At 37.3% G+C, this 21313-nt stretch overlaps 1 protein-coding gene and 1 pseudogene across 2 annotated transcripts; one reads left to right on the top strand and one right to left on the bottom strand.

Moving 5' to 3' along the window:
* Positions 1-4304: 4304 nt before the first annotated feature.
* On the bottom strand, positions 4305-6656 carry LOC140526579 (olfactory receptor 1N2-like). 2 transcript variants are annotated; one of them, XM_072642935.1, is made up of 2 exons: positions 6644-6656; positions 4305-5239 (listed from the first exon to the last, which is right to left on the bottom strand). In XM_072642935.1, the coding sequence occupies exons 1-2, from the start codon at positions 6654-6656 to the stop codon at positions 4305-4307; spliced, it is 948 nt and encodes a 315-aa protein (XP_072499036.1). The 2 variants fall into 2 exon arrangements, with proteins under 2 accessions (XP_072499036.1, XP_072499027.1); XM_072642926.1 differs by lacking the exon at positions 6644-6656 and having other exon boundaries at positions 4305-5246.
* An 11187-nt stretch (positions 6657-17843) lies between these two features.
* Positions 17844-18775, top strand: LOC140518233 (olfactory receptor 1f45-like; annotated as a pseudogene).
* The last annotated feature ends 2538 nt before the right edge of the window (positions 18776-21313 follow it).

Raw genomic sequence — 21313 nt, 5'->3', positions numbered from 1 at the left:
CACAGTTTTTTTTTACCAGTCATTTTTATTGGTCCCCTTGAATTTTCTTTTCACCAACACTACATGTATAGGACCTAAAGACTTTAAAAAGTCTTTAGTTACTCAACTACATTCTCAGGCTTTTGTTCTCACCCCTTTTATGTATCAGGAATCCCTAGCTCCCCAAGTCAACCTTGGATCTTTTGTTGAAAATACTTCTCAGAACCTTTAGGGACTGTCTTTTCTCTTCTATTCTTTTCAATTAAACTCAAAATAACTCTGGTCATTTTCTTCTAGTATGGCTCAGACCTCTCTCAGATATGAAAGGTCTTCTGTGTATTTCTTTCTGTGGACAGATATTTAATCCAATCAACATCTGGGTCATAACTCTCTGTATTCATGTGTATCACTCTACTTCACTAAATGGAAAGACAAATCTTTACCAGACAGGCAAGTACCAACATCTGGGTCTTCAAAGCCAGGAGGCTGCTTACCAGCTTCCCAGAGTCCCATCTGGCACACAAAGCTTCTTTCAAAAACTAAGCCCCAAAGTAAAACCTCACCCTCAGAGTATTTAACACTTTTCAGAGTCAGAGGGCATGACCCTCTGACCCAGTGTCTCAATAGAAAAAACAAAAGATACTTGGGACCCTCCTACAAAACACCTCCCCTAATCAAACTTCCCTCAATGGGAAGGCTCATCAATGGGTGGGGATGATCTTCTTTAATCACATTCAAATGGAGGTATTATACTTCTTGATTATACTAAAACAAAAACAGCAGAAGATCTTACTTTGCTTGGTCTCACATTCCACCCTTCCAGGATCCTTGGCCTTACAATCTAAATGGCCATGAGTCCTGGAAAAAATAGTCATTAATATCTCTCGAGTAAATACAGTGTCATTCACATTTGCAGACTACATAGCATAGCAACTGATTACCAGGATAGCCAAATGGCTTTAAACAAATGAAAAGGTATATGGATAATATATCATTCTTTAAGGAGAGAACAATAAGCTCCTACTTCCTCAATCTCAAACAGAAATGTCCAAGTAAAGTCCTTTTGGGGGTGTATTTTCCCCACCTTGCACTCTCAGTTATATGCCCTAATGAACTAAGTCCATCTTTTTCAATTGTCTCATTTATACTTATCTATCTATATGTTGAATCCCGTGGTAGAAGGGGAACTTAAGCAGTCATCCAGTGCTGCATTGCAGTGAGTCCAAATGCCTCTGAACCAGATTAAAACATAATTGGGAAATATTTAACTAAATATTTTACAGTAGACAAGAACAGAATAGAAAATATTAATATGTGGCTTCCTAAGTCAATATGCAGCTTTTCAGGGGTTCTTAATATGGTCTTGTGGCCCTGTTTCTATTTGAGGTTGCCATTGCTAATCTAGTCCAACATGCACATTTAACAACTCATTTTAATTTTTTTTAGATGTTCTTGAGATTCTAGACCTTTTGTTCTTCCCAATTACTTTTGTTACTATTTTGACTGTTTCAATAAAGTATTCCCTTTATGGTTTGATTAGTACAGAACTAAATAAGCTAATTTAAATAAATTGCAAATTCATTATTTTGACATGGCCCAGCCATGAGGGTTGAATATACTTCCAATTATTCCTAACATTCCTAGAAATTAAAAAAAAATAAAAGGGAAAATTATTTCTCTCCTATATTTATTGAGAAAACTTCTAGTCTTTCCTCATTTCAAATAGTGTTGAGAATTGTGGTAATAGCAAGTCATACTGACTCCATATTGTGATTCAATTCTAGATTTGTTCACCATTTTTATTCAGTTATGGACCTAGTCCGATTTTTGTCTTATGAGAAAGCTTTGTTCAATTATGGGAATTGTGAGAAAAATTTTATTACATCGTTGGAACCAACCTTGCATAACTGAAAAGCTGGACCACTCCTGCCTTTTGCTTAAGGATGCTTAACTAAGGACTTAATTTATGCTAACTGGAAAGCCAGTTTTATCCAAAGACTGATGCAAAGAATTTTAACCCATGTGTCTTATCTGAAAACTGTCTTGGTACAAGTCATTTAATTACTGTTTTCTTGTTCTTTTGGTTGAATTCAGACACAGGGAGGTGGGGATGGGACACCTATTTTTCCAGTTTTGAGGAATTGCACCACTTTGCTCTCCCCTCCCAATAAGCCTGAGTCCTATTCATCTCCCATCTGTGTGCCTTTTCTGCATTAATGTGATCTAGTAATTTAGTTAGCAAAACTAGCTTCCTAATTCAAACTAATTATCTATTTGAATCAAATCTTACTTTCATGAAAAATAAATTTCACATTAATTGTGAACTAAAATGGCACCAATATGGTGTGTGTCTGTGTGTGTGTCTGTGTGTGTGTCTGTGTGTGTGTGTGTGTGTGTGTGTGTGTGTGTGTGTGTGTGAGAGAGAGAGAGAGAGAGAGAGAGTGTTTGTGTAGGAAAATGTAGAATTGTTCTTTGTTCTATCATTTCTATAACATTTTTTCCTCTTCCAATCATTTAACAATGAACATCATTCCATATAAAGAAATCTTCTATGCCTCTATAAAGAACATTTTACAAACTTATTTGGATAAGTTTTGAGCATGTCTTGACTCCCAGTTATATTTCATGCATTCTGTAATTATTTTCTGTTGAATGCAATGGAATTTCTCCATCTTTTCTTCTTCATTTTTGTTATCACTTTTTAGGCATACTGATCATTTCTGTGAATTTTTTTTAAATTCTGCTACTTTAGTACTTCAGGCAGTTCCCTAGAACTTAATTACAGAGTCATGGACATGACCTGTATCCCTATTACTGCTGAGCCATCGTCCAAGTCCCTCAGGTTCACAAGCTAGGAGTTATCTTGGATTCATCTTGCTCTCTCATCCCCCCCATATCCAATTTGTTGCCAAAGTCTGTCTATTTCACTTTTGCAGCATCTCTCCAATACATCCCCTTCTCTCCTCTGACACATCCACCATTCTAGTACAGGTGATCATCATCTCATACCTTGATTACTGAAATAGCCTGCATGCCTGAAATCTCTCCCCACTCCAATCCATCCTCCATTTAGTCACTAAAGTGACTTTCCTAAAGTGCAGGTTCAGTCTTTTCACATATATACCTACGTGCACATGTGTGCACACATACATGTGTATACACAAACCATTCAACAAATTTGAGCTACTCCCTATTGCCTCCAGAATCAAATACAAAATGCTCTGTTTGGCATTCAAAGCCCTTCATAATCTAGTCCCCTTGTACCTTTCCAATTTTCTTACACCTTACTCCCTGACATATGCTCTTCAATTCAGTGACACTGGCCTTCTGGCTGTTCCATGACAAAGACACTCTATCTCTTGTCTCTGGGCATTTTATCTAGTTGTCTCCCATCCCTGGAATGCTCTTCTTTCCAAACTCTGTCTACTGACTTCCCTGATTTTCTTTAATTCCCAGTTATAATTCCATCTTTGACTGGAAGTTTTTCTTAATTCTTTTTCATCTGAGGATCTTCCCTCTTTTAATGATTTGCTATTTGTCCTCTATGTAGATTGTTTTGGATACATTTTTTTTTGCATGTTGTCTTCCCTATTAGATTGTACATTCCTTGAGGGCACAGACGGTCTTGATTCTTTTGTATCCCCAGAGTTTAGCAAAGTGCCTGACACAAAGTAATCACTTAATAAATGTTTATTGATTGATATAAATGGAAAGTGTTACCATACAAAGAACTTCCCATACTAGTGAAATCACCTCTTTGTGAAATATTGCACTACATTACATAAATTCATAGAATTACAGAATGTAGTAGAAAGAATTAGGCATTTGAAATAGTCTATACCAGTGGTTCTTAATATAGGGTCTGTGAATTTGTCTTTTAATATTTTGACAACTGTATTTCAATATAATTTACTTATTTTTAATTGTATACATTTTATTTTATTCATTTCAAAATCATGAATCTGAGAAGGGATCCATGATTTAGATCAACTCTTATTTTATAGATGGGGAAAATGAGGCACAGAGGGGGGAAAGACACAAGTTCACACACCTATAAGTAAGAAAAGGTAAGATTCAAAGACATATCTATTGAATCTAGCTTCAGGACTCTTTATTAATTCACACTGTTTTTCAGATTTAGTAACACTAGACCATATGTCTTTCTCAGATACAATTTCCATCAATCCTAAGGGAAGTTATTTCTTCACACAACGTTTAATGAAAACAAGTTCTCATGGAACCCAGTAGAGCTGAGAGGATTGTTGCCTCATATATGTGAAAATGAGTTCTTTCTTGTATAATCTGTTCATGATAAGCTAGCTGTTCTAATAAGATAATGTTTTCCTATTTAAAAAGAGTTTCCCCAAAGCCCCTTTCATGTTCCTATTCCTCAGGCTATATATGAAAGGGTTCAACATAGGAGTGACCACAGTATATAGAACAGCAGCAATTCTGTCTTTCCCAGCAGAATGTGTGGACGGTGGACACAGATAGACCCCAATAGCTGCCCCATAGAATAGAGAAACCACAGTGAGATGTGAACCACAAGTAGAAAAGGCTTTCCACCTTCCAGAAGTTGATGGTATTCTTAGAATGGCAGAGACAATGCGGACATAGGAGATAACAATGAGAGTCAGGGGAGCAGTGAGGACTATTGATGCCACAATAAACAACATCAGCTGGTTAATGCCGGTATCTGAACAGGAGAGGGAGAGCAAAGGGATCAGGTCGCAAAAGAAGTGGGGAATGCTATTCTCTGCACAGAAAGTCAAGCCAGCCATGAGGAATGTATGTAAAAAGGCAGCAGAGTTGGTGAGAAACCAACACACAGCTATCAGTAGAACACAAATTCCAGAGTTCATGACCATGGCATAGTGGAGGGGCTGACAGATGGCTACATAGCGATCATATGCCATTACTCCCAGAAGAAAATCATCAAGGGCCCCAAATGTCATGAAGAAATGCATCTGAGTTAGACAGCCTTCATAGGATATTGTCTGACTCTGGGTCCAGATGTTTGCCAGCATCTTGGGGACAGTGGTGGAGATAAAACAGATGTCAGCAAAGGACAGGTTTGCCACAAAAAAATACATAGGACTATGCAGATGTGAGTCTGAGCCAATTGCCAAGATGATGGAAAGATTTCCTATCACAGTGACCAGGTACATGACCAGGAACAGCCCAAAAAGAATTAGTTGTTGCTCTGGTTGTTCAGAGAGTCCCAAGAGAAGAAATTCAGAGACAACGGTCTGGTTTTCTACTTCCATGTTCTTGGTACACCTTGGGAATGGGGTGGGAGGGAGTAGATGGGAAGGGCAAATGAAGACAAGTTACTCACCATTACAGGGGTTGTTCTTGTGTAAACTGTGGGACAGAAAAACATTTCTTTAACTCATGATGAGGTTATTTAAGAGAAAGTATGTTAGAGATTTTCTGCAAAGCTTATGGCCTCCTATTCTCTGTTTTCTCTTGACTTTTCAAAATGAAGTTTTGTGTGCCAATATTCTATGCTCTATGCTTCCTTCCAAAGCTCACATTCCAGTATTTCAAGTCCTGCAGACCCCCTTCCAAAGGGGAAGGCTCCTGAGGTCTTAACTCACCCCTTACACAGAAGGCATGTCCCTTCCTCAAGCAGGTAACTGATTTCACTAATTACTTTCTGACAGATATTACACACCGTAGCCTAAGTTGGAATTAGAACAAGTGCTGGTGGGGTATGTGAAGGAATATATTTGTCACTGAGCATGACTCACATTACTATCCTTAGCCCTAACCTAGATACTCAGGACAATCTCAGCTGTATATTGACTCTATTACTTCAACATTTCGATGACTGGAAATTCATTTGGAGAAAATTCAGCTGAAGATCCATCCATGAAGCAGAGGAGAAATGCTATTAAGGAGCAGAATACTGGATCCTTAATGTTTACAGCTGAACGGTCTTCCTGTGTATACAGTCTGGAATATTTATTGGCTTCCAGGGCCTTTGGGGACTGATTATCCCATGGCTGCTCATTACAGAAAAGGGTGAAATAATGACTTAATCCCTCTCCCTGGGCTCTTTGGGCTCACCCCACCCTGAAGTTGTTGCAGATTGTGAAACCTCTATCTCCTAGCAGTTTTCATGTGGGAGGAAAGAAATCAAGTCCCACATTCGAGTCTAGGAGATCAAATCAAAAAAATTTGGAGATGGAAATAACCTTAGCTGTCTCTGGTCCCATCTATATCCAAAAAAATAATCCCCACTGCTATACCACACACACATACACAGTAAATTGTCATCTTGCCTCTTTTGGTGACCTGGAATAAAGTGAAGGGAGTCCATTACCTCCAGCAGTAGCCCATTCCATTTTGCCCTATTATCCCTCCACCATTCTAATTGCACTTCTCTTGTCTTCTGTTTGTCAATTTCTTTGCTAAAACATGATGCTCAGAATTGATTACAGTATGGCAGATGTATCTGATCATGGCAGAAGACAGAGGGACTTAATCACCATCTTCATCCTGAACACTCTGCCTCTTAATGCACCTGGAGTTTTCATTTTCCTTTTTGTTTTGGCTATCATGCCACATTTTTGACTTGTGCTACACTTTCAGTTCACAACAACCTTAATAATTTCTAAAAGTAAAATTCTGTCTAGCCAGATCTCTACCATTTTTGCACTCATACAACTCATTTCTTTAACACAAGCATACAGCTTTACAATTACTCATATTAAAATTCTATCTTTTTAGATTCATCCCATTAATCCAGATTGTCAAGATCTTTTTTGATCTGGGCTTTATCTGTCATTTTAGCTATTCCTTTTAGGTATGTGTCACTTGTAAACATGATAAGCATATAACTTGTTCCTTCTTCCAAGTCACTGATAAAATTGCAAATGGCCAAGAATAGGTCACTAAGGTACTCTATTAGTGATCCTAACCAAATTTGACATAGCTCCTGTAATTTTGGTCCATTAATTAAACCATTTTTCAATTCTCCTATGTCATTACCAATATTAGAGGACATTTATATAATGCTTTCTGGATCATAAAGCATTTTACAAGTTCATTTGGGTTCCCACAACAACACTGGGAAGTAGGTAAGACAGCCATTTTTACATTCATGTTATAGCTAGGAAAACTGAGGTTCAGAGAAGTTGTGATTTTTCCATGGTCACCCACACAGTCAGAGGTAAGATCTGAACCTAGGTCTTAATGCCTGATTGTCTACTTCTTCTTCTTCCCATCTTATGCAAAAGGAAAATATCAGAGATTTTTGGGAATGCTTTTGCCAAGATCAAGATGTACTTTATTTACAGCATTCAGATCTACTAGCCTAAAAAGTGAGCTTTTTTATTTTTGTGATCTGGTCACGATAAGCTATACTAGTTTTAAATGATTATCATTTCCCTGTTTTATGTGCTCACAAATTAACCTTTCAATCACAAACTCTAAATTATTTCTAGTAATCCAAGCCAGTCTTTGAATGGCTTCCATATATACGTAGTCTAAAGGATTAAACACTTTTGCCTTTTCAGAAATTTGGGACCACTACCTTTCTCTTCTACTTTTCTCTGGGAATTATCAGATGTTCTCAATAATGACCTAGTAATCACATCCTGAATATCTTTCACTATCATGAGATGTGAACTATCTGGGTTTATTGAATGGAACTCAGTGTAGGCAACTTGATGCTCATTTGTCATCAACCCACTTATTTTAGATTTCACTTCCCTTTTGCTCTAGCCTCCTCAGTGGAAAGATACATTTTCTTGGTAGAGTAAACAAAAGTAAATGAAGAGCTGCTTTCTCCACGCCTACCCCTGTTGTACTTTATCATTGTCATCCTATCCACCCTGACATGCAGCCCAGGATGTTCTAATAAATGTATTCTTGCACTGAGGAGGCTAGAGCCGATTGCTTAATTGTCAGTGTGAGCATTTACCCTTCAGAAATCAGCAAGCCCTAAAAATCCCGGCTTGATTTATTGTTTTGTGGTTTGTTTGGTTTTTTTTACTGTCGACTTAAGAAAGTTTTAATAATGCAGATTAAACTTAAAAGTGCATTGTGAATACATGCTTTTTCCTGGAGAGGAAATTGTCACAAAGACCTGCCAAGAAACTATCAATTCAGCTCAGCTTTTGGCAGTGATTCTCACCAGATTAAAGCAGTGCCCAGATAACTGCAACTCCCCTTCCCTATATATTATGTCTCCATGTCAAGTTTATATTATTTTGTAAGCTTATATTCTGTTTATTTTCTTATTTATAAGTGAAACAATATATCATCCCATGGCACTGTGAATATCTTTATTCTTTATCTCTGTCTCTTCCAATCTGTCTGTCTGTCTCTTATCTCTCTGTCTCTTTCTGTCTGTCTGTCTCCTTCTCTGTGTCTCTGTCTCATTCTTTCTATTTCTCTCTCTCTTTCTGCCTCTTTTTCTCCTCAACCCCCCATTCTAGCAAGCTATCTCCACCTTTCTTCTGTCCTCTGATCTCTAAATATCTTCATACACATCTTCCTATAAAGAAATGCGATCCTCCTGTTCTCTCTACCCATTCTGTTTATTTTAAGTGAAAAATGCTCTTCCTTAGCTATAGTCTGCTCTTGAATCCCTTTGAACAAATTCTCAGTGAAATCTTAGTAAAGAATTGCTAACCATGTCTACTTATCTCTGTCTCACTGGACAAATACTATGTACACTACCTCCTATTGTCTTCATCATAATTCTTTGCAGCCAAAAGTTACTTTCTACTCAGAGTGCACCATTACCCTCAATAGAATAAAGCAAAGCCATGTCACACGTGTTATATAACATATACATGTCCAGTGATCCATTTTCCTTTTCTTCTCTGTGTCATATTCTTTCTCCTATCAGCTATGTAAAATAAAGAGAAGTTCCTCTGACTCTTCAGATTCTTTTTCCTCTTGAAAACACTTTTTCAAATCTTTCAGTAACTGGAAGTGGATAAAAACTGAGCTCTTTACAAGAAAAGAAGGTGAAGATACTGGAGCTCAGTTTTTATTTTCTGCATACACGATGAGCTGGCAGGAAGACAACGAGAGCATTTTTTGGCAGATCATTATAAGATTTCTGCTTGACAATCAATATTTGATGAAAATGACATATTGTCTGTATGTTTAATAGCTTATGTTTGCATGGCTATTCAGTTGCTTTTTTTCCTAAGCAAGACTTTATCCACTTCCAGATGCCTTGCCATTTTCTAGGACTCTTCTGTATTTGATAGTAATGTGATGCTTACTTCATCAAGCTGTCTTTACAGCATATTTAAAAGATTCCTGACAAGCTCCTAATGAAAAGAGGTCAGGTGCAATCTAACTCTAAATAATTTCCTTGCATGTTCTCTTTTCTCCTTTCCTCACCAATCTGACTTCAGATACCTTCTCCTTTGATTCCATTTTCATAGATTTGGTGTTTGAGTGTATCCTACCTTGGATTTTATCCCACATCCAACATCATCCAAACCCTCATCAAAACTTTCTTATGATGACATATGAAGACATATCCTACTTAACTGTGAGGTCAACTTCTTTGGGGCAGGGAGGGAAGAGGGGGAATTGGATATTCAATGATAGAGAACTTCCAAGCATTCTTGATGAATATCAGAGATGACTCCTAGCTTATGAGTCTGAAAGCCTGAGAAAATGGTGCTGTCGCTAGCAAAAACAGAGATCCATGAGGAATGAGGAGCAGGTTTAGTGGTAGACAAGGTTTGGAACATGTAGGGTAAGAAAGGAGTGGGATCTAAGGAGAAGTTTAGTGAAAAAGACACAGATTTAGGAATTATGATCATTTAAATTAAATCTAATGGGGCAGATGAACTCACTAAATATAGAAAGAGAAGAGAGGGAGGGAAAGGGAAGGGAAGGGAAAGGAAGGGAAGGGAAGGGAAGGGAAGAAGGGGAGGGGAGGAGGGAGGAGGAAGGGAAAGAAGGAGGGGAGAAGAGGATATAAAATAGAATAGACCAGAAAATATCTTAGAGATTATCTAACTTAACTCTTTTTATACATGAAGAAAAGAGTGACTTTTCTGAGGTCACTGTTAGAGGTATTTGAAATATAATTCAAATTTCTTCACCAACACTCACTATTGTTTCCCTAATATTCAATTGTGTCTATTGGTAGAGAGTTCACAAATCTGCTCTAGACTTGAACCTTCCTTAGTACCCATCTATAGGCTTCTCCTACACTTTTAGCCCTCAGATAAGAATTTAGTCTTTATCTCCCAAATAGTAGTTGGTAGAGACCAATGAATATATTATATTCCAAGATCCTATTAGAAGCCCTAAGCATTTCTCCCCCAAACAAATGTCAATCAATAACAATTTGTTAATAACCTACTATATGCCAGGTATTGTGCTAGGTGCTACAAATACAAAGAATGAGTGTGTGTGTGCGTGTGTGTGTGTGTGTGAATATACACATGAGTCATTTTCTCTTTAACATCCTATCCTTTCATATGGAGCAGTTTGGTGTTTTTAAGAAACAAGAAAAGAATTTTGTTTAATGAAAATCCCTAAATAATCCATCTGTAAAGAAATAGCTACCAGATGGGACATGAGCAGTTTGGAGTAGAAAATGAACTGTGTGATAAGTACAAAGACAATTTCCATTGTAAAGGATGTGAGGTAATGCCTCTGTTACGTGTATACAGCTTGGTGGTTTCAAGAGCACAAATAAAGAATTTTTATTTATTAAAAAACTGATAAAAATTTAAGTGAGAAGAAACAATTTTCAAAGAGAGACTGGAAGAAAACCATTTTGAAGACTGATAAATAAATAACTGGAACTACAGGCACCATGGTATCTAAACTCGTTTGCCTATAACTATTTAAACACTTGATAGGTCAAAACCAGCAAAACTAAAAATCATGTGTGTGTCTGGACAGTATGTGGCCTTGAAGAAGGATTATGAATTTTATAAGTATTCAGTGCTTTTTTTTCTTCTTTAGACTCAAAAATGAATGATAAATGTGCCATTGAAAGGGTGGTGAATTGGTTGAAAGAGCCTGGTTAAAACAGTGAATAAACCAGTCATAGGATCAACTAACAAGAAGACTTTAGGTGTTAATTTCTGAGTAGCTGAATATAGTTCAAAGGTCAGTGAAAAAGAGATTCAGTTCCAGCTATAACTCTTCAGTAGAAGAGAGAGGTGAAACCTCTCAGAAGTGCCTGTTGCTTTCCTTTGCTTTGCCCTCAACGGTTTGAGAGGAAAAAAATCAGAAAGGAGATAGATTTTACACTGTTTTCCTATCTAGAAAGAAGTACTGGGATGCTATTGGACAACACAGAATCCTTGGGAGTGAAGAACTAGCTGGACTTGCCTATATTGCCCAGAGACAAGTAGTATAAGAAGCTTGGTAGTACTCAAGTTTAAAGAGAACTGCTATGCAAAACAATAATGAAATTCTTTTCCAATTCCATCTTAGTAAACACTGTAAGATAGAAGAATTATAAATGCTTCAACATGTTAGGAATAGAAGAAAAGAGGATTTGTTCATATGGAAATCATTAAGGCTCTCAGGGGAAGTAGTTAGCAGAGACGTTACTTTGAGTGGTGCAATAGGTCCTGAATAAACAAATGACGTCAGTGCCTGAAGGCAAGAGTTGTGCATTACACTGAGTACGTAGATTTTCTTCCTTTGTGTGCCTTTGTCAGGTTTCTGTTGAATGTGTGTCCATTCTACCTCAGTACATTGGTGGGAAAGTGTGACTCAGATTTCTATGTGGATTGTGACATTTATTCTTGCATTTGTTTCAATATATCACTATCTACGATGTTATTATTTCTTTGGTCTTATTACTAAATAAATGCCAGTGTTTCAAAATGTCTGCGTAATCATCATAAATGGCTGGTTTTGGAATAAATGAATATGCTCTGGTAGAGACTTGGAAATACAGTAGTGAATATGGGAATATATTCTCTCCCCCAAAATACACCTACCATAGAGCTAATCCTAGGAACCTGAAAAGAGTTTGGGGGTAATCACCAGGAAGTGATCCTTCTCTGGGAACACAGACCTACCAGTAAGAGAAAACGTGGGAGTGAAGAAGGCATCCCAGACAGAAAGTAGGTAGCAAACAGCTCAAGAGAAGGATTGATGTTCTGAGTGCTTATAATAAAATTAATTAATTAATTAAAACCTCTCAGGTTGCATCTTCAGAACAAATATAATGAGAATAAATAATGGAAATAGCCATTCTAGAAAACAATCTGGAGGGGCAGCTAAGTGGTCCAATAGATAGAGCACTGGCTCTAGAGTCAGAAGGATCTGGGTTCAAATCTGACTTCAGACACTTGATACTTAGTAGCTGTGTGACCCTGGGCAAGTCACTTAACTCCAATTGCCTCACAAGAAAAAGAAAAATATCTTGACCTATGTACCTGAATGATATTAATTTTAGTGTATACCTTTTTATCTAGCAATACTAGAACTAGGCCTATACCTCCAAAGAGATCAAAGAAAGAGGGAAGAGACTCATATATACAAAAATATTCAAAACAGATCTTTTTGTCATAGCTAAGAACTGGAAAAAAAAGGCAATATTTGTCATCTGGGGAACCCCTCAACAAATTAGGTTATATGAATATAGTGGAAAGTTTTTATATCATAAGAAATGACAGAAGGTCCAAAAAGTCAATGAAGAGAATTCCTTAAAAAACAGAATGGGCCAAATGGTAAAAGAGGTCCAAAAATTTCCTGAAGAAAATAATTCCTTAGAAATTAAAATAGGAAAAATGGAATCTAATGACTTTACAAGAAATCAAGAAATTATAAAACAAAACCAAAAGCATTAAAAAATAGAAGACAATGTGAAGCATGTCATTGGAAAAATAACTGACCTGGAAAATGGATCCAGTAAGGATAATTTAAAATTTTTTGGACTACCTGAAAGCCTTGATCAAAAAAGAGCCTAGACATCATCTTTCAAGAAATTATCAAGGAAAACTGTCCCAATATTCTAGAACATGCAGGGAAAATAGAAATGGAAAGAATACACTAATCACCTCCTGAAAGAGATTCCTAAAGGCAAACTCCTGGGAATATTGTGGCCAAATTCCAGAGTTCCCAAGTCAAGGAGAAAATATTATAAGCAGTCAAAAAGAAACAATTCAAGTGCTGTCAAAATACAATCAGGATAACACAGGATTTAGCATCTTCTACACTAAGAGATCAGAAGGCTTAGAGTGTGATATTCTAGACATCAAAGGAGATAGGATTGAAACCAAGAATCACCTACCGAGTAAAACTGAGTATAATACTTCAGGGGGGAAAAATTGAACTTAAATGAAATAGAGGACTCCCAAGCATTCTTGTTGAAAAGACTAGAGCTGAACTGATAATGTGATTTTTAAATACAAGAGTCAAGAGAAACATGAGAAAAGTAAACAGGAAAGAGAAACCATAAATGACTTATTAAAGTTAAACTGTTTACATTCTTACATGAAAAGATGGTTTTTGCAACTCATGAGACTTTTCTCAGTATTAGGATAGTTGGAGGGAATATACATATGTACATATATAATATACATATGGATATATGTGTGTATATATGTATGTGTGTATGAGTGTGTATATATATATTACATACGTACACACATACAAATATATGGAGAGACATGACACAGGGTGAGCTGAGTATGAAGGATGATATCTAAAAAAGAAAATTAAGGATTGAGAGGAATGTACTAGGATGAAGAGAAAGGGAGAAGTAGAATGTAGTTAATACTCTTACATAATAGAGGCAAAAAAGAACTTTTACAATGGAGGGGAAGAAGGGGTAGGTGAAAGGGAATAAGTGAGCTTTCCTTTCATTGGATTTGGCTTCAGCAGGGAATAACATGCACACTCATTTGGGTATGGAATTTTATCTTTCCTTACAGAAAAGCAGGAGGAAAGGGGATGAGGGGGGGGGGGAACAGAAGGGATAGCAGATTTGGGGAAGGGGCAGTCAGAATTAAACACTTTTGCAGAGGGACAAGTCAAAGCAGAAAACAATAAATGGAGGGCTGGAAAGGATAGAGGGAAATACAGTTAGTCTTTCACAACATGACTGTAATAGAAGTCTTTTGCATGACCACAGATGTATAACCTATATTGAATTGCTTGCCTTCTCAATGAGGGTGGGTGTGGAGGAAGGAAGGGAGAGAATGTAGAACTCAAACTTTAAAAATGAATGTTAGAGGCTGTTTTTACATGCAACTAGGAAATAAGATATATAAGAAATAGGGTATAGAAATGTATCTTACCCTACATTACCCTAAATAGAAGGGACAGGGAGAAAGAGGAGGGGAGAGAAGGGAGGGCAGTTTGGAGGAAAAGACAATCAGAATACATGCTGTCCTAGGTTAAGGATAGGGGAGAGATGGGGAGAGAATTTGAAATTCAAAATTTTGTGGAAGTGAATTTTGAAAACTGAAAATAAATAAATTTATTTTTAAAAAAAGAATATCATAAAAATGACAAACTTTGAAAGGCTGAAGAATCCTAATCAATATAATGACCAGTCATGATTCCAGAGGACCTATGATAAAGATTGCTCCCCACCTCTTGATGGAGAGATGGACTAAAAATGAAAAATAAGACACATTTTGGGACATGCTTGTATAAGCTATATGACTATGTATATTATTACAAGGATTTTTCTTTTATCCAGTTGGTGAAAAGGGAGAGAAAATAAATGCTTGACAATTTTTTAAAATAAAGACCATTTTTTAAAATTTAAGATAATTAGGGAGGGAGTGCACTAGCATGTGAGGAGATGAGGACACAGCCCAGAAACCTAGAAGAAGGATTTGAAACCTCCCTCCTTGAGAACGAAGATTGTCTCTTTACATCCTGTCCTTCCCAAACCCTGTGCCCCATCATGACAATATAAATAATTTTGTGATCAATTTCTATCACACTTTATACTACCAAAATGTTTTCCAACCCATTTTCTTATGAGGAAAAGTTACCTTTATTTACCTAGACCCTAACGGGACTAGTTTTATTATTGAAGACAGTGTAGTATGTTGTAAAGAGCATCAAATTCAGAGTCAGAAAATCTGGGCTTGGGTCCTGAAGATGATTCCTAGCTGTAGGATATTGATTACATAATGTACACTCAACCCCAGTTTGCTCATCTACAAAATGGGGATAATTTTTGTGATTAAATTTATAAGCACTCATAGATTTTTTATGAGAAGGGTACTTTGTAAACCAAAGATCTTTAGAAAAATGGAAATTATTATTATTATTATTAGCACCATTATTTTGCTGACAAGGAAACTGAAACAGAGCAAAGTAAAGAATCACAGGATTAAAGCCAAAATGGACTTCAGAAATACTCTCATTTAATATCTTCATTTAACAAATGAGTATTCCTGGGCAAAGAGATAGAGAACGCCTTTCCCAAAGTAATCCTGAAATACAATCAGGAATGGCCAATTACTTTATGATTTTTCTTCACCTTCTGTGATCTCTTAGGAATGGATACTCCCACAGGTCTTAGGTACCTCTAATAATAAGTTCTTGGGTATTGTTCCATGGAGATCATTTCAAGCCTGAATGCTGATAATGCCCTTTCTCAAGTGCCAGCACAGTCATAATGTCTAAAGATCATGAAGCTGCTCAAAATCCCTCAGCCCCATTGTTTTCCTCTAATTATCTTCAGATACTCTCAGATACTCTCCATTCAACCACCTCTCAGACATGAGGTTGTCAATGTATGACTAAAGTGAAATGAACTGAAAGCAGAAGATTCAAACTTCCTCCTTCAAACTAAATGGAGAAGCTTTACCCTGCCTAGCTCAGTCCAGTGAGTATTTATCCTCAGCACAATATCAAATGTAATCCAGTGATGACGATTCTCACTTCACAGTAGTCATGGAACATAGCATGATAACAATAGAGAGAGCGTTGGACAAGGTATTAGAATTCTAGTTCTGCCTCCACTAATTACTATGCATTGGCTGGGACTTTATACTTTGTAACAGTAATTTTATGTGTCTAGTCTTCCACTTAATAACTAGTAAAATGAAGAGTGTTGGATTATACGAGCATTAGATGCAAAGATTTCATATATGTAATGTCCCAAGCTCCCACCTAACTCTAGCATTCTATGTTCTAAGGTCCATTCCATCTCTAATTTCCTATGGTTCTTTATGATTTCAGATGTCCATGTCCAAAACTGTCCATACTTAGCCATTCTTACCACTCAAAAGATGAGCCACTAAAAACCATCAAGAGGAAGTAGGTACAGGGAGAGGCAGAATCTGGAGGAGGAATTAAACGTAACTTTTAGGTTGTCCCCAAACCCTTTAACTCTAACTAGGAGAGCACAGAAATTCTCATGGAGAATTAATGGACTATAATACATGTTAGAAAAAGACAAGAGAGAGGGTGAATTTGAATTCATTTTGTCATCAATCACACAATGAACATTTATTAAACTCCTACTATATTCCAAGCACTGGGGTATGAAGAAAGGTAGAAGAGAGTCTTTGCTTTGGGAGAGCTAAGAGTATGATGGGAGAAAATATGCTAATGATAATGCCCAAGGAAGACATATACAGGAGAAATCAAGACAATCCACAGAGGGAAAGTACTAGCATTAAGGGGAGTCAGCAAAAGCTTCTTGCAAAAGATAACACTTTATTTGAGACCATCTCTGAAAAAGGAGTTGGGGAAATTAAGAGGTGGAGAAGAAAAGGAAGAGATTTCTAGGTATTGGAAACAATAAATAAAAATTCCTGAAGTTGGGAAATGGAGTGTCATGTGTGAGGAACAAGGAAGTCAGTGTCACTGGATCACAGAGTACATTGTGGGACAAGAAGGTGATGGCAACAAGGAATAAGAAGCCTGGAAAGGAAGGATATAAGGATTTTATGAGACAAACAGAAGATTTTATATTTTGATTCTGGAGGCAATATGGAGACACAGGAATTGTTTGGGGGCGGGCAATATGTTCAGCCATGCAATTCTTTTATGGCAGGCAACATGATTTCAGGGGAATCAGAGTAACCATATGCACGCTCCTTTCAGGTGATCTATCCCCACTGCTCTATTGGGGAAGTCAGGTTGGACCCCTGAGATAACTGATTGTGGCTGAATCTTAGTAAATCACTATCCTTAAGATAAAATATGTTGAAATTTCACTCTGGTACTAGTACCTTTTTGCTGAGATGGAGACAAGGTATTGACACTAAGATGCCACCTTGCCATTACTTCTCACTGTGTCCTTTCCTATGCACATGAACATTGGGAACTTGATCAAAGAGTGACTGGTAAGAAGGACACTCCAGAGGCACAAAACGAACTTGTCCCTTGTCTAATCATAGGACTTTAAAACATGGGAATTAAGATATGCCACAGAATGTTAGAATTGAAAGGAAACCTAGAGAGGAGAATGTTAGAAATATTTAAGGAGACTATTAAAATATGAAATAACTGTCTCAGAACAGAGACTAAGAATATAGGTCATCAGACCACAAGAAATCTCAGAGGCCATCTGCTTCAAACCAAAATAAAGAATCCCCTACAAAATCATCAACAATTGCTCATCATCCTGTTTAAACCCTTTCAGTGATGGTGATGAATATTTAGCACTTAAATGGTATCTGCTGCCCTGTAATTTCTGCCCTGCCAGTGCACGTTCAAAATAATAAGTCTACTCCCTCTTCCACATTATGGCCCTCCAAATATTTTCAGGGAGATAGTATGAGGTAATGGGGAATGACTAATGCAGAACTCATTATTCACTACGAGTAATATAAATTGTTAGAAGAAATGATATTAATAAGAAACATTAAAGCAGAAGTTCAATGTGACTTCAAAAGAGTTGTTCATTTAATTGTCTACAGGACACCAAAAATATGGACAAAGGAAATCAGACCAGTGTATCTGAATTTTTTCTCTTGGGATTCTCCCAGAGAACTGAACAACAGCTGATCTTCTTTGGACTGTTCCTGGGCATGTATTTGATCACTCTAGTTGAGAACTTGACCATAATCCTAGCCATTATATTTGACTCCCACCTACATATTCCAATGTATTTCTTTGTTGCTAATCTTTCCTTCACTGACATGAGTTTTCCCTCCACTACAGTCCCCAAAATGCTGGCTGACACTAAAGCAGGAAATAAAAAAATCTCTTGTGGTGGGTGCCTGACACAGCTCTACTTCTTTGGCCTACTTGCAGGTCTGGAAAATTTCCTCTTGGCTGTCATGGCCTATGACCGTTACATGGCCATCAGCTCACCCCTATATTATGCCACTGCCATGAGTCCTCAACACTGTGTTTTGATGGTGGTGGTGTCCTGTTACACATCCTCCTACTGACCTTTTGTGGTCCTAATACTATATCCCACTTCTACTGTGACCTGATTCCACTCTTAATACTAGCCTGTTCAGACACCCATATAAATGAACTGATGCTGTTCCTAGTGTCTGGCACCTTACCTGTTGGACCTTTTCTGTGTATCTTAGTGTCTTACATTTACATACTCTTGGCCATACTGAAGATCCATTCTCCACAGGGCAAACATAAAGCTTTTTCCAACTGTACTTCCCACCTCTCCATGGTTTCCTTGTTCTATGGCTCAGCAATTGGAGCCTATTTTTGTCCCTTATCCATTAGCTCCACTGGGAAAGAGAGAACTTTTGCAATCATGTACATGGTGGTGACCCCGATGCTCAACCCCTTCATCTATAGCTTGAGGAATAAGGACATGAAGAAGGCCATAAGGAAGCTTTGCGACAAGGGAACACCTTTATTTTGGGAACTGACTCTGACTCTTAAGACTTAGACTTCAAGTATGTCAAATAATGACTCTTAAGGCTACTGGGGATTCATTTTTTTGTGTTAATATAATTTATATATTTTTAGTTTTTAACATTCACTTCCACAAGATTTTAAATTCCAGATTTTCTCTCTATATCTCCCCTCCCCCATTCAGAACAGCATGCACCCCAACTACCCCTTTCCCCAATCTGCCTGCCCTTCTCTCACTCCCCACCTTCTCCCATCCTTCTCTCCTTTATTTTCCTGTAGGGCAAGATAGATTTTTATACCCCATTGCCTGAACAACTTATTTCCCAGTTGCAAGGAAAAACAATTTTAACATTAATTTTTAAAGCTTTGAGTTCCACTTTCTCACCCTCCCTCCCTCCATCCACTCTCATTGAGAAAGTAAGCAATTAGATATAGGTCATGCATGTGCAGTCATGCAAAATGCTTCCAAAAGTCACGTTGTGAAAGACAAACGACATTTCCCTCTATCCTGTTCTGCCCTCTATTTAGTCAGTTCTCTCCCTTGATCTGTCCTCCCACAATAGTGTTTGCTTCTGATGTCCCTTCTATTATCTTCCCTCTCCAGTCCCTTCCCCCCTGCCTTCCTACAGGCTAAGATAGATTTCCATAGCCAATTGAATGTGCATTATTCCATACATACATACATACACATACATATACACACACATATATATACATATGCATATGCAATACACAGATACACATATATGTATATATATACACATATATACATATGCATATGTAATATACAGATACATATATATGTGTATGTATGTGTGTGTGTATATATATATATATATATATATATATATATATATATATATATATATATATATTTCCTCTAACTACTCTAATACTGAGAAAGGTCTCATGAGGTACAAATATCATCTTTCCATGTAGAAATGTAAATAGCCCAACTTTAATGACCCATATGGATTGTATTTCCTGTTTACCTTGTCAGGTTTCTCTTGAATCTCATATCTGAAAGTCAAATTTTCTATTCATCTCTGGTCTTTTCAACAAGAATGCTTAGAAGTCTTTCTATTTCATTCATAAATACTTCATTTAACCTGAAGTATTATATTCAGTTTTGCTGGATAGGTGATTCTTGGTTTTCATCTTAGCCCCTTTGACCTTTGAAATATCATATTCCAAGCCCTCTGATGTCTTAGTGCAGAAGTTGATAATTCATGTGTTAATCTAATTGTGTTTCCACAATACTTGAATTGTTTCTTTCTGACTGCTGGTAATATTTTCTCCTTTACCTGGCAACTCTGGAATTTGGCTACAATATTCCTAGGAGTTTGCCTTTTGGGATCTCTTTCAGGAGGTGACAGATGAATTCTTTCCATTTCCATTTTACCCTCTGGTTCTAGAACATGAGACAGTTTTTCTTGATAATTTTTTGACAGATGGTGTCTAGGCTCTTTTTTTGATCAAGGCTTTCAAGTAGTCCAACAAATTTTAAATTATCCTTCCTGGATCTCTTTTCCAGGTCAGTTGTTTTTCCAATGAGATGTTTCACAATGTCTTCTATTTTCAAATTCTTTTGGTTTTGTTTTGTAATTTCTTGATTTTTCATAAAGTCATTAGCTTTCTCTTGCTCCATTCTAATTTTTAAAGAATTATTTTCTTCAGTGAGTTTTTAGATGTCCTTTTCCATTTGGGTAAATCTGTTTTTTTAAATCATTCTTCCCCTCATTGGTTTTCTGGCATCTTTTGTCCCTGGGGTTAGTCTATTTTTAAATATGTTATTTTCTTCAGTATTTTGGGGAGGTCTCCTTTAGCAAGAGTTGACTCATTTTCATGATTTTCTTGCATCACTCTCATTTCTCTTCCTAATGTTTCCTCTATTTCTCTTACTTAATTTCAAAATCCTTTCTGAGTTCTTCCATGCCCTGAAACCATTTCATATTTTTCTTAGAGGCTTTGGATGTAGGAGCCTTAACCTTATTGTCTTCTCGTTGTATGCTTTGATCTTCCTCATCGTAACAAAATACATTTTCACCAAGAAGGTAACCTTCTATAGTATTACTTTTCCTCTTTTTGGTCATTTTCAGCCAATTACTTGATTTTTTAGCTCTTTGTTACATGAAGTGTGTACTGTTCCAAGTTTCAGGGGGTTTGTGCAGCTGTTTTCAGAGATGTCTCTAGATACCTGTTAATTCTCAGTTCCTCCAAAGTGGTATGATCAAAGGAGAGGTGTTTAATCATCTTCTGGCCTGTGCTCTGGGCTGTGAGCTACCACAAACACTCTTTTCTGCTCCAGACCTGTTAGGAGGATTCCCTCTCCATAGCCACCACCAGTTCTGCCATGCCAGCACTCCTCCTCACCCAAGGACTGCCACCCAGGACTGCAACCCAGATCAACCATTCTATTTCCCCACCATCTGTAGACCTAAGAGTTCCAGGAGCAAACACCACCACTGCAGCAATGGCTGCTGCTACCCTGGGAATGAGGCTGGGGCCAGACCACAGTTCTTCTCTCACCCAGGTGAGAGAGCTTTCTCACTGACCTTTGAAGTTGTCTTTG

Source organism: Notamacropus eugenii, chromosome 1 (assembly GCF_028372415.1).
Source record: "Notamacropus eugenii isolate mMacEug1 chromosome 1, mMacEug1.pri_v2, whole genome shotgun sequence".
NCBI lineage: Eukaryota > Metazoa > Chordata > Mammalia > Diprotodontia > Macropodidae > Notamacropus > Notamacropus eugenii.
Note: the sequence above shows the minus strand (reverse complement) of the source record. Positions and strands in the feature narration are given on the sequence as shown.